Source organism: Oncorhynchus tshawytscha, linkage group LG31, assembly GCF_018296145.1.
Source record: "Oncorhynchus tshawytscha isolate Ot180627B linkage group LG31, Otsh_v2.0, whole genome shotgun sequence".
Lineage (NCBI taxonomy): Eukaryota > Metazoa > Chordata > Actinopteri > Salmoniformes > Salmonidae > Oncorhynchus > Oncorhynchus tshawytscha.
Window position 1 is genome coordinate 21361858 of NC_056459.1, and position 13572 is coordinate 21375429.

General features: G+C 46.4%; 1 protein-coding gene across 2 annotated transcripts in view; it reads right to left on the minus strand.

Moving 5' to 3' along the window:
• Window positions 1-13572, minus strand: part of bop1 (BOP1 ribosomal biogenesis factor) — a 135013-nt gene that overhangs the window by 13461 nt on the left and 107980 nt on the right. For both annotated transcript variants that reach the window (XM_024395400.2, XM_024395399.2), the window contains exon 11: window positions 5634-5766. In XM_024395400.2, the coding sequence (XP_024251168.1) occupies window positions 5634-5766 (133 nt within the window). The remainder of the gene's footprint in view (window positions 1-5633; window positions 5767-13572) is intronic.

Sequence of the window (13572 nt, forward strand, 5' to 3'; positions counted from 1 at the left end):
ATTTCCAAAAACTAAAATCATGATTTTCCAAAAAAAAACAGATGTCAGAAACACAAATGTAAATTCACCCTGAACAACACCTTAATTGAACACACAAAAATTACACCTACCTTGGTCTGACCATATCTGCATCGGGAAACTTTAATATGGCAGTGAATGCACTCAAAGAAAAAGCCCGCAGAGCAATGTATGCAATAAAAATGAAATTATTCAAAATCAACATCCCAATTAAAATTTGGACTAAAATATTTGACAGTGTAATCCTACCAATAGCACTTTATGGAAGTGAGGTTTGGGGGCCACTCAATAAACTGGATTTTAAAATGTGGGACAAACATCCAATTGAAGCCCTACATGCAGAATTCTGTCGGAAAATCCTACAAGTCCAGAGAAATACACCAACTAATGCATGTAGGGCAGAATTGGGCAGCTTTCCAGTTGTAATGAAAATACAGAAAAGATCATAAAACTTTTGGCTACATCTAAATTCAAGTCCAAATTCAAGTCTGCAATTTAAAGCACTTCAAACCCAAGAGCTGAGCCCAGAAACGAGCCCTCTCAGTCAGCTGGTGTTGGACCTCACCAACCAATCTGACACCAGCACTGCTTCAAAAGAAAGAATTACAATAAACAAAATCATGAACAAATCAAAGGACTCATATTTACAACAATGGAAAAAGTACAGGCTGAGTGACCACCAATTGGCAATAGAAACCAGCAGACATAAAAAGACATGGCTACCCAAAGAGGAGCGTGTATGTGGTCACTGCACGACAGGGGAGAGAGAGACAGAGATGCACTTTCTCCTTTACTGTGATAAATATTCCTCACAAAGACAGTCATTATTCACAGAAATGACAACATTTATTCCAAATTTTAACTTATTAAACACAGAGGAAAAATTTAAAATACTCATGGGCGAAGGAGCTCCTCTTGCAGCCAAATATGTATTTTCCTGCAATAGCCTGAGGGACACTGAATAATAACATCTGCATAGTAAATAGTAACTTACCACTATTGTTATTTCTATTATTGTTGTTTATCATTCCAAATAGTAGTGGAATGGGTGGTAATGGTAATGATAGCAGTTGAATGATGGTAGTTGTAGTAATGATGTAATGATGGTAGGAGTAGTAGTAGTAGTAATGATGATGGTAGTTGTAGTAGTAGTAGTAGTAATGATGATGGTAGTAGTAATGATGATGGTATTTGTAGTAGTAGTAGTAGTAGTAGTAATGATGATGGTAGTAGTAGTAGTAGTAGTAGTAGTGATGGTGGTAGTTGTAGTAATGATGTAATGATGTTGGTAGTAGTAGTAGTAATGATGTTATCAGAAGTTGTAGTAGTAGAAGTAGTGATGATGGTAGCTGTAGTAATGATAGTGGTGGTAGTAGTAGTAGTAGTAGTAGTAGTAGGAGTAGCAGTGATGATGGTAGTTGTAGTAATGATGATGGTAGTAGTAGTAGTAGTAATGATGATGGTGGTGGTAGTAGTAGTAGTAGTAGTAGTAATGATGATGGTGGTAGTAGTAGTAATTATGATGGGAGTTGTAGTAATGATGTAACGATGGTGGTGGTGGTAGTAGTAGTAGTAGTAGTAGTAGTAGTAGTAGTAGTAGTAGTAGTAGTAGTAGTAGTAGTAGTAATGATGTTATCAGAAGTAGTAGAAGTAGTGATGATGGTATTTGTAGTAATGATGTAATGATAGTGGTGGTAGTAGTGATGATGATGATGATGATGATGATGATGATGATGGTGTAGATGTAGTAATAATGTAATGATGGTGGTGGTAGTATAAGTAGTAATAGTAGTAGTAGTAGTAGTAGTGATGATGGCAGTTGTAGTAATGATGTAATGATGGTGGTAGTAGTAGTAATGATGATGGTAGTTGTAGTACTGATGTAATGATGGTAGTTGTAGTAGAGGTAGTAATGATGATGTAGATGTAGTACTGATGTAATGATGGTGGTGGAAGTAGTAGTAGAAGTAGTAGTAATGATGATGGTAGTTGTAGTACTAATGTAATGGTGGTAGTTGTAGTACTGATGTAATGGTGGTAGTTGTAGTACTGATGTAATGATGGTAGTTGTAGTACTGATGTAATGACGGTAGTTGTAGTACTGATGTAATGATGGTAGTTGTAGTACTAATGTAATGGTGGTAGTAGTAGAAGTAGTAGTAATGATGATGGTAGTTGTAGTACTAATGTAATGATGGTAGTTGTAGTACTGATGTAATGATGGTAGTAGTAGTAGTAGTAGTGATGATGGTAGTTGTAGTACTGATGTAATGATGGTAGTAGTAGTACTGATGTAATGATGGTAGTAGTAGTAGTAGTAATGATCATGGTAGTTGTAGTAATGGTGGTCGTAGTAGTAGTAGTAGTAGTAATGATGATGGTAGTTGTAGTATTGATGTAATGATGGTGGTAGTAATAGTAGTAGTAGTAGTAGTAGTAATGATCATGGTAGTTGTAGTAATGATGGTAGTAGTAGTAGTAGTAGTAGTAATGATGATGGTAGTAGTAGTAGTAGTAATGATGATGGTAGTAGTAGTAATGATGATGGTAGTAGTAATGATGATGATGGTAGTAGTAGTAATGATGATGGTAGTAGTAGTAATGATGATGGTAGTAGTAGTAATGATGATGGTAGTAGTAGTAATGATGATGGTAGTAGTAGTAATGATGATGGTAGTAGTAGTAGTAATGATGATGGTAGTAGTAGTAATGATGATGATGGTAGTAGTAGTAGTAATGATGATGGTAGTAGTAGTAGTAGTAGTAGTAATGATGATGATGGTAGTAGTAGTAGTAATGTAATGATGAGGTAGTAGTAGTAATGATGATGATGGTAGTAGTAGTAGTAGTAATGATGATGGTAGTAGTAGTAGTAGTAAATGATGATGATGGTAGTAGTAGTAGTAGTAGTAGTAGTAGTAATGATGATGGTAGTAGTAGTAGTAGTAGTAGTAGTAATGATGATGATGGTAGTAGTAGTAGTAGTAACGATGATGGTAGTAGTAGTAGTAATGATGATGGTAGTAGTAGTAGTAATGATGATGGTAGTAGTAGTAATGATGGGTAGTAGTAGTAATGATGGTAGTAGTAGTAATGAATGATGATGGTAGTAGTAGTAGTAATGATGATGGTAGTAGTAGTAATGATGATGATGATGGTAGTAGTAGTGATGATGATGGTAGTAGTAGTAGCAGTAATGATGATGGTAGTAGTAGTAGTAGTAGTAACGATGATGATAATAGAGTAGTAGTAGTAGTAGATAATGAGTAGTAGTAATGATGATGGTAGTAGTAGTAGTAATGATGATGGTAGTAGTAGTAGTAGTAATGATGATGGTAGTAGTAGTAGTAGTAGTAGTAATGATGATGGTAGTAGTAGTAGTAGTAGTAATGATGATGGTAGTAGTAGTAGTAGTAGTAGTAGTAATGATGATGGTAGTAGTAGTAGTAGTAGTAATGATGATGGTAGTAGTAGTAGTAATGATGATGGTAGTAGTAGTAGTAGTAATGATGATAGTAGTAGTAGTAGTAATGATGATGGTAGTAGTAGTAGTAGTAATGATGATGGTAGTAGTAGTAGTAGTAATGATGATGGTAGTAGTAGTAGTAGTAATGATGATGGTAGTAGTAGTAGTAGTAATGATGATGGTAGTAGTAGTAGTAATGATGATGGTAGTAGTAGTAATGATGATGGTAGTAGTAGTAATAATGATGATGGTAGTAGTAGTAATGATGATGGTAGTAGTAGTAGTAGTAATGATGATGGTAGTAGTAGTAGTAGTAGTAATGATGATGGTAGTAGTAGTAGTAGTAGTAATGATGATGGTAGTAGTAGTAGTAATGAATGATGATGGTAGTAGTAGTAGTAATGATGATGATGGTAGTAGTAGTAACGAATGATGATGGTAGTAGTAGTAGTAGTAGTAATAATGATGATGGTAGTAGTAGTAGTAGATGATGATGGTAGTAGTAGTAGTAATGATGATGATGGTAGTAGTAGTAATGATGATGATGGTAGTAGTAGTAGTAATGATGATGATGGTAGTAGTAGTAGTAATGATGATGATGGTAGTAGTAGTAGTAATAATGATGATGGTAGTAGTAGTAGTAATAATGATGATGGTAGTAGTAGTAGTAATGATGATGATGGTAGTAGTAGTAGTAGTAATGATGATGGTAGTAGTAGTAGTAGTAATGATGATGGTAGTAGTAGTAGTAGTAGTAGTAGTAATGATGATAGGTAGTAGTAGTAGTAGTAGTAATGATGATGGTAGTAGTAGTAGTAGTAATGATGATGGTAGTAGTAGTAGTAGTAATGATGATGGTAGTAGTAGTAGTAGTAGTAATGATGATGGTAGTAGTAGTAGTAGTAATGATGATGGTAGTAGTAGTAGTAGTAGTAATGATGATGGTAGTAGTAGTAGTAGTAGTAGATGAGATGGTAGTAAGTAGAGTAAGTAGATGATGGTAGTAGTAGTAGTAGTAATGATGATGGTAGTAGTAGTAGTAGTAATGATGATGGTAGTAGTAGTAGAGTAAATGATGATGATGGTAGTAGTAGTAGTGAGATGGTAGTAGTAGTAGTAGATGATGGGTAGTAGTAGTAGTAGTAATAATGATGATGGTAGTAGTAGTAGTAGTAGTAGTAGTAATGACGATGGTAGCAGTAGTAGTAGTAGTGATGATGATGCAGTAGTAGTAGTAGTAATGATGATGGTAGTAGTAGTAGTAGTAATGATGATGGTAGTAGTAGTAGTAGTAGTAGTAGTAATGATGATGGTAGTAGTAGTAGTAGTAGTAACGAGTAATGATGATGGTAGTAGTAGTAGTAATGATGATGGTATGTAGTAGTAGTAGTAATGACGATGGTAGTAGTAGTAATGACGATGGTAGTAGTAGTAATGATGATGGTAGTAGTAGTAATGACGATGGTAGTAGTAGTAATGACGATGGTAGTAGTAGTAGTAGTAGTAGTAGTAGTAATGATGATGGTAGTTGTAGTAGTAGTAGTAATGATGATGATGGTAGTAGTAGTAGTAGTAGTAGTAATGATGATGGTAGTTGTAGTAGTAGTAGTAGTAATGATGATGGTAGTTGTAGTACTGATGTAATGGTGAAGATGACAGTTTAGTTATAAGTTAGTTATAGATTCATTTTCCATGTTCAGCCTTTTATATTTATTACATTTCTAATATATTGTTGTTATTTTGGTATTTAATTTGTATCATTATTTACTACCATTTTATATTATTATTTGTTATTGTTAATCATTTTATTACAATGTATATTGTATACAATGTTGCCTTGTTCATGCCAATAAAGCAGATTGAATTTGAGACACCAGTTTATAGTGTGGCGTTGCATCGTGCCTGAGAACAGCCTTAAGACGTGGTATATTGGCCATATACCACAACCCCTCGTGTCTTTTTGCTTAATTATAAACTGGTTACAGTAGTTATTGGTTAACCCCAGACGCTACACTATAAAATCATTCTGTCCGTCAACACATACAATATGTTCAGTGATGAAGACACAGACACCTCAAAACAGAGGAGGGGGTGAATTTTAAGAGCGCACCCATTAGGAGGAAAGAGACTGTTGGAGGAGGAGACTTACAAGCACACAGCCACCAGGCAGACGGCCGGGTTGGGGTTCCACGCCACGCTCTTCACAGCTCCGCCCACCTCCAGAGTCTTCATGCAGCGCCCTGTGTTGACCTCCCAGAAGCGCACCGTGAAATCGTCTGAGCCTGGAGGGAGAGAGAGGGTCAAAGGTCAGACTACAGGGTTAACATGGGGTCCTTAACAGCAATGTGTGTGTGTGATTGTGTGAGGAAATGTGTATGCGAGCGTGCGCAAGCGTAAGTGTGTGTGCCTGTGTGCATGTGCTCATACATGCATCACAGTCACACTTACACCAGTCAGTAAGATGGTCAGCTCAGCCCCAGCAGCAGCAGGTGTGGTCTCCGGACACCGCGCGTCGTTGAGTTACCACAGCGTGAAAGTCTTAAAGTGGCTCATAAATAAACTGGGAAAGCTCTGAGCTAGCAGGCTGACTAACCTCAATGAGAGGGGAGCAGAAACTAAATGGTGGTAGGACGGAGGAGGAGGAGGAGAGTAGAGTAGAGGAGTAGAACAGAGGAGGAGAGTAGAGGATGAGTAGAGTAGAGTAGGAGGAAGAGGAGAGTAGAGTAGAGTAGGAGGAAGAGGAGAGTAGAGTAGAGTAGAGGAGAGTAGAGGAGGAGGAGAGTAGAGGAGGAGGGGAGTAGAACAGAGAAGGAGGAGAGTAGAACAGAGGAGGAGAGTAGAGTAGGAGGAGGAGGAGAGTAGAGTAGAAGGGTAGAGTAGGAGAGTAGAGGAGGAGGAGAGTAAAGGGGAGAGTAGAGGAGGGAAGTAGAGGAGGGGGAAGTAGAGGAGGAGGGGAGTAGAGGAGGAGGGGAGTAGAGCAGGAGGGAAGAAGAGGAGGGTAGAGGAGGAGGGAAGTAGAGGAGGGGAGTAGAGGAGGAGGGAATAGAGGAGGGGAGTAGAGTAGAGGAGGGGAGTAGAGGAGGAGGGAAGTAGAGGATGGAAGTAGAGGAGGAGGAGGGTAGAGGAGGAGAGTAGAGGAGGGAAGTAGAGGAGGCGAGTAGAGGAGGAGGAGAGTAGAGGAGGAGGAGGGGGAGTAGAGGGGAGTAGAGGAGGAGGAGGAGAGTAGAGGAGAGGAGAAGGGTAGAGGAGGAAGGGAGTAGGGAGGGAAGTAGAGGAGGAGGGAAGTAGGGAAGTAGAGGAGGGGAGTAGAGGAGGAGGAGAGAGTAGAGGGGAGTAGAGGGGAGTGGAGGAGGAGAGTATAGGAGGGGAGTAGAGGAGGAGGAGAGTAGAAGGGTAGAGGAGGAAGGGAGTAGAGGAGGGAAGTAGAGGAGGAGGAGGGGAGTAGAGGAGGGAAGTAGAGGAGGGGGAGAGTAGAGGAGGAGGAGGGGAGTAGAGGAGGAGAGTAGAGGAGGGGAGTAGAGGAGGAGGGAAGTAGAGGAGGAGGGGAGTAGAGGAGGAGGGGAGTAGAGGAGGAGGGAAGTAGAGGAGGAGGGGAGTAGAGGAGGAGGGAAGTAGAGCAGGAGGGAAGTAGAGCAGGAGGGAAGTAGAGGAGGGGGAGTAGAGGAGGAGAGTAGAGGAGGAGGGAGTAGAGGGGAGTGGAGGAGGAGAGTATAGGAGGGGAGTAGAGGAGGAGGAGAGTAGAAGGGTAGAGGAGGAAGGGAGTAGAGGAGGGAAGTAGAGGAGGAGGAGGGGAGTAGAGGAGGGAAGTAGAGGAGGGAGTAGAGGAGGAGGAGGGGAGTAGAGGAGGGGAGTAGAGGAGGAGAGTAGAGGAGGAGAGTAGAGGAGGAGGGAAGTAGAGGAGGAGGGAAGAGTAGAGGGGAGGGAGGAGGAGAGTAGAGGGGTAGAGAGGAGGGGAGTAGAGGAGGAGGAGAAGTAGAGGGGGGAGTAGAGGGGAGTGGAGGAGGAGAGTAGAGGAGGGGAGTAGAGGAGGAGGAGAGTAGAAGGGTAGAGGAGGAAGGGAGTAGAGGGAGAGGAGAAGTAGAGGAGGAGGAGGGGAGTAGAGGAGGGAAGTAGAGGAGGAGGAGAGGAGGAGGAGGAGGGGAGTAGAGGAGGAGAGTAGAGGAGGGAGTAGAGGAGGAGGGAAGAGGAGGAGAGGAGGAGGAGAGGAGGGGGAAGTAGAGGAGGAGGGAGTAGAGCAGGAGGGAAGTAGAGCAGGAGGGAAGTAGAGGAGGGAAGTAGAGGAGGGGAGTAGAGGAGGGGAGGAGGAAGAGTAGAGGAGGAGGGGAGTAGAGGGGAGTGGAGGAGGAGAGTAGAGGAGGGGAGGGTAGAGGAGGAGGAGAGTAGAAGGGTAGAGGAGGAAGGGAGTAGAGGAGGGAAGTAGAGGAGGAGGGAAGTAGAGGAGGAGGAGGGGAGAGAGGAGGAGGGAAGTAGAGGAGGGGAGTAGAGGAGGAGGGAAGTAGGGAGGGGAGTAGAGGAGGGGGGAGTAGAGGAGGAGGGGAGTAGAGGAGGAGGGGAGTAGAGAGGAGGAGGGGAGTAGAGGAGGAGGGAGAGAGAGAGGGAGTAGAGGAGGGGAGGAGGAGGGGAGTAGAGGGGAGGGAGGAGAGTAGAGGAGGAAGTAGAGGAGGGGAGTAGAGGAGGAGGAAGTAGGAGGTAGAGGAGGAGGGAGTAGAGGAGGGAAGTAGGAGGAGGGAAGTAGAGGAGGAGAGGGAAGGAGGAGGGAAGTAGAGGAGGAGGAAGTAGAGGAGGAGAGGAGGGAAGAGGAGGAGGGGAAGTAGAGGAGGAGGGAAGTAGAGGAGGAGGGGAGTAGAGCAGAGGGGAGTAGAGCAGGAGGGAAGTAGAGGGAGGGAAGTAGAGGAGAGGGAAGTAGAGGAGGAGGGGAGTAGAGGAGGAGGGGAGTAGAGGAGGGGAGTAGGAGGAGGGGAGTAGAGGAGGGGAAGAGGAGGAGGGAAGTAGAGGAGGAGGGAAGTAGAGGAGGGGAGAGTAGAGGAGGGAAGTAGAGGAGGAGGAAGTAGAGGAGGGGGAGTAGAGAGTAGGAGGAGTAGAGGAGGGGGTAGAGGAGGGGAGTAGAGGAGGGGAGAGCAGGAGGGAGTAGAGGAGGGGAGAGAGGAGGGGAGTAGAGGAGGGAGAGTAGAGGAGGGGAGTAGAGGAGGGGGGAGTAGAGGAGGGAAGTAGAGGAGGGGAGTAGAGGAGGGAAGTAGAGGGAGGGGAGTAGAGGAGGGGAGGAGGAGAGGAGTAGAGGAGGAGGAGGGGAGAGGGAGGGAGGAGAGGAGGGAGTAGAGGAGGGGAGTAGAGGAGGGAAGTAGAGGAGGAGAGTAGAGGAGGGGAGGAGTAGAGAGGAGGGAGTAGAGAGGGGGAAGTAGAGGAGGGAAGTAGAGGAGGGGAGTAGAGCAGGAGGGAGTAGAGGAGGGAAGTAGAGGAGGGGAGTAGAGGAGGAAGTAGAGGAGGGGAGTAGAGGAGGGGAGTAGAGGAGGGGAGTAGAGCAGGAGGGGAGTAGAGGAGGAGAGTAGAGGAGGGGAGTAGAGGAGGGAAGTAGAGGAGGGGAGTAGAGGAGGGGAGAGTAGAGCAGGAGAGAGTAGAGGAGGGGAGTAGAGCAGGGAGAGGTAGAGAGGAGGGGGAGTAGAGGAGGAGGGAAGTAGAGGAGGGGAGTAGAGGAGGAGGGAGAGCAGGAGGGGAGTAGAGGAGTAGAGAGGAGGGGAGAGGAGGGGAGTAGAGGAGGGAGTAGAGAGTAGGGGAGTAGAGGAGGTTGGAGGAGCAGTAGAGCAGTAGGGGGTTTAGTTAGTTGATGGGGAGGCTGTGTTGATGAATAATAGTGATATAAAAAGAGCAGATAAAACCTAAAGGTAATGTAGCTATCTTTATCTCAAAAATAGAATATACACCTCTTCACGGACATTATCAAGTTGTGGAGGTGTGTGGTTCACATGCGTTAAAAGTTATCTGTGTGAGTGTGTATTATACACATCATAAGTAGCCAGACATGACGGGTCGGGACAGATTTCCTGGCCAGCCTACTGCTCATCAGCTGAGTGAAAACAGACGCCTCTCTGCCTCTCCAACTGTCGGTCACAATGTGTGCATCCCCAAATGGCACCCTATTCCCTATATAGTGAACTAGTTTGGACCAGAGTCCATAGAGCCTCGGGGACAAATGACACATCACAGGCCTCTCTGGAGGACACTAACTCAGTAATGCCTTCTGGGAGCGCAGGGGAGTAGAGGAGCAGTCCATCTACATTTCCTACGAGACTACAGCCAAAGGATCATTTGCATTTGACAGGCTTCTTCTCTGCCACTATACCTCTACGGGCTCCATCTACATGTGCCTCCGTCTACATGTGCCTACATGTACCTCTGTCTACATGTACCTACATCTACCTCCGTCTACATGTACCTACATCCGCCTCCGTCTACATGTACCTCCGTCTACATGTACCTCCGTCTACCTCCGTCTACATGTACCTACATGTACCTCCGTCTACATCCGCCTCCGTCTACATGTACCTCCGTCTACATGTACCTCCGTCTACCTCCGTCTACATGTACCTCCGTCTACATGTACCTCCGTCTACCTCCGTCTACATGTACCTCCGTCTACCTCCGTCTACATGTACCTCCGTCTACATGTACCTCCGTCTACATGTACCTCCGTCTACATCCGTCTACTCCGTCTACCTCCGTCTACATGTACCTCCGTCTACATGTACCTCCGTCTACATGTACCTCCCGTCTACATACCTCCGTCTACATGTACCTCCGTCTACATGTACCTCCGTCTACATGTACCTCCGTCTACATGTACTCCGTCTACATGTACCTCCGTCTACCTCCGTCTAGAGGACCTCCGTCTACATGTACCTCCGTCTACCTCCGTCTACATGTACCTCCGTCTACATGTACCTCCGTCTACCTCCGTCTACATGTACCTCCGTCTAGGGAAGTCTACATGTACCTCCGTCTACATGTACCTCCGTCTACCTCCATCTACATGTACCTAGAGGAGGGAAGTCTACAGGTAAGTCCGTCTACATGTAGGAGGGAGACACCCGCCTCCGTCTACACCCGCCTCCGTCTACACGTGCCCCGTCTACACGTGCCCCCGTCTAGGGAAGTAGAGGAGGGGAGTACGTGCCCCGTCGACACCCGCCTCCGTCGAGGACCCGCCTCCGTACCCGCCTCCGAGACACCCGCCTCCGTCTACACGTGCCGACATGGCCTCCGTCTACACGGGCCGACACCCGCCTCCCTCCGTCTACACAGTCCTAGAGAACACCCGAGGGGAGTCTACAGGAGGGGTAGAGGAGGGGAGTAGAGTAGAGGAGGGGAGTGAGCCGTCTAGAGTGAGGACACCCGCCTCCGTCGACACCCGCCCCGAGGAGGGACCCGCCTCCGTCTAGACGTGCCGACATGTGCCTCCGTCTACACGTGCCGAGGATGGCCCCGTCTCAGTGAGGAGGGGAGTGTGCCTCCGTCTAGAGGAGGGACACCCGCCTCCGTCGAGACCCGCCTCCGTAGACACCCGCCTCCGTCGGAGGGACCCGCCTCCGACACGTAGAGGAGGGAGTCTAGCACGTGCCGAGGACCCGCCTAGAGGAGTAGACACGTAGCCTCCGTCTAGACGAGGGGACACCCGCCTCCGTCGACAGGAGCCTCCGTCGACACCCCCTCCGGGGAGTAGAGGAGGGAGCCTCCGTCTACAGGGAGTAGAGGAGGGAGTAGAGCTCCGTCTACAGGAGGGGTAGTCTAGTAGTCCGTCTAGATGAGGGGAGTCTAGACATGTAGAGAGTCTAGGATGGACCTCCGTCTACATGTACCTCCGTCTAGGAGGTACCTCCCTCCGTCTACATGTACCTCCGTCTACATGTAGAGAGTCCGTCTACATGTACTCCGTCTAGCAGTAGAGATGTACCTCCGTCTACATGTACCTCCGTCTACCTCCGTCTAGAGGTAGGGGTCTAGATGTACCTCCGTCTACCTCCATCTACATGTACCTCCGTCTACAGCCGTCTACAGTAGAGGAGGTCTACACCCGAGGGAGTCTAGCAGTCCATCTACAGGAGGGGAGTCTACAGGTGCCCCAGAGCAGTAGAGACCCGCCTTTAGGAGTTAGTTGATGGGGAGGCTGTGTTGATGAATAATATTGTGATATACAGTAACAGTGGGAAAGAGCAGATAAAACCTAAAGGTAATGTAGCTTATCTTTATCTCAAAAATAGAATATACACCTCTTCACTACATTATCAATACCTTGTGTGAGTGTGTGGTTCACATGCGTTAAAAGTTATCTGTGTGAGTGTGTATTATACACATCATAAGTAGCCAGACATGACGGGTCGGGACAGATTTCCTGGCCAGCCTACTGCTCATCAGCTGAGTGAAAACAGACGCTCTCTCTGCCTCTCCAACTGTCGGTCACAATGTGTGCATCCCCAAATGGCACCCTATTCCCTATATAGTGAACTAGTTTGGACCAGAGTCCATAGGGCCTCGTGGGACAAATGACACATCACAGGCCTCTCTGCACACACTAACTCAGTAATGCCTTCTGGGAGCGCATGCAGTATCACAGACTACAGCCAAAGGATCATTTGCATTTGACAGGCTTCTTCTCTGCCACTATACCTCTACGGGCTCCATCTACATGTGCCTCCGTCTACATGTGCCTACATGTACCTCTGTCTACATGTACCTACATCTACCTCCGTCTACATCCGTCTACACGTCTACATGTACCTCCGTCTACATGTACCTCCGTCTACCTCCGTCTACATGTACCTCCGTCTACCTCCGTCATGTGCCTCCGTCTACATGTACCTCCGTCTACATGTACCTCCGTCTACATGCCTACATCCGCCTCCGTCTACATCCGCCTCCGTCTACATGTACCTCCGTCTACATGTACCTCCGTCTACCTCCGTCTACATGTACCTCCGTCTACCTCCGTCTACATGTACCTCCGTCTACATGTACACTCCGTCTACCTCCATCTACATGTACCTCCGTCTACATGTACCTCCGTCGACACCCGCCTCCGTCGACACCCGCCTCCGTCTACACCCCGCCCTCCGTCTACATGTACCTCCGTCTCCGTCTACATGTACCTCCGTCTACATGTACCTCCGTCTACACGTACCTCCGTCTACACGTACCTCCGTCTACACGTACCTCCGTCTACACGTACCTCCGTCTACACGTACCTCCGTCTACACGTACCTCCGTCTACATGTACCTCCGTCTACATGTACCTCCGTCTACATGTACCTCCGTCTACATGTTATGGACATGGAGAGGTTGTATTTCTAGTAACCTCCTGTATTGGTCTGATTTTGCAGTGTGGTTTGCCATCACAGCTCTATTAGGAGCCATGGCTCAGTGAGATTTCTCAACCTTTCTTTTGGACAATACTTTGGCATGAAAGAACTGTAGCGTCCGTTGCTCTTCCCTTTCCTGTTGAGGTTGGTTTGAGAAAGAAACATTCAGGTCCTAATCAGAACCCCAGGAGCCAATCGCTCCTTACTGCTGGCACACAATACGGACACCTGGGAACTCAGACTCTACGCAAACCAACCACCTTCGATAACACCACCACCGACGCTCAACCGCTCCAACGTCAGTGTGAGAGGTAGTAGTAAAATAGTTTTATTTTAACTTCTATACCGGAACGCTCCATAAATGCAAGGAAAACACGGAGGGAAGAACAGATCCTGGACAGAGGGTGGAGTGTAATAACTCAAAAACCATAATCCATTTGAAGTACTGAGCTCTCTGGCAGAAACAGATACAGAACTTGAGGGACGGGCCCGACCCGACCGGGAGGTTGTATCCAGGGCTGCTGGTGGTTTAGAGACAGAGAGAAAGAGTGAGAGTCACATTGAGAGTGAGAGAACCCCGTCCGTCAGGCAGCACAGGCATTGGAAAGGAATCACTAGTGTATGAGGAGAGGTCTAGAGCCGTGAAACTGTTAAGTCACAACTATGCTGTTGCTTTTCTACTGAGGGACTTCCTTCATTCATTCATTCAACCTCAATGGTTTACTCTGAAACACACCCAGG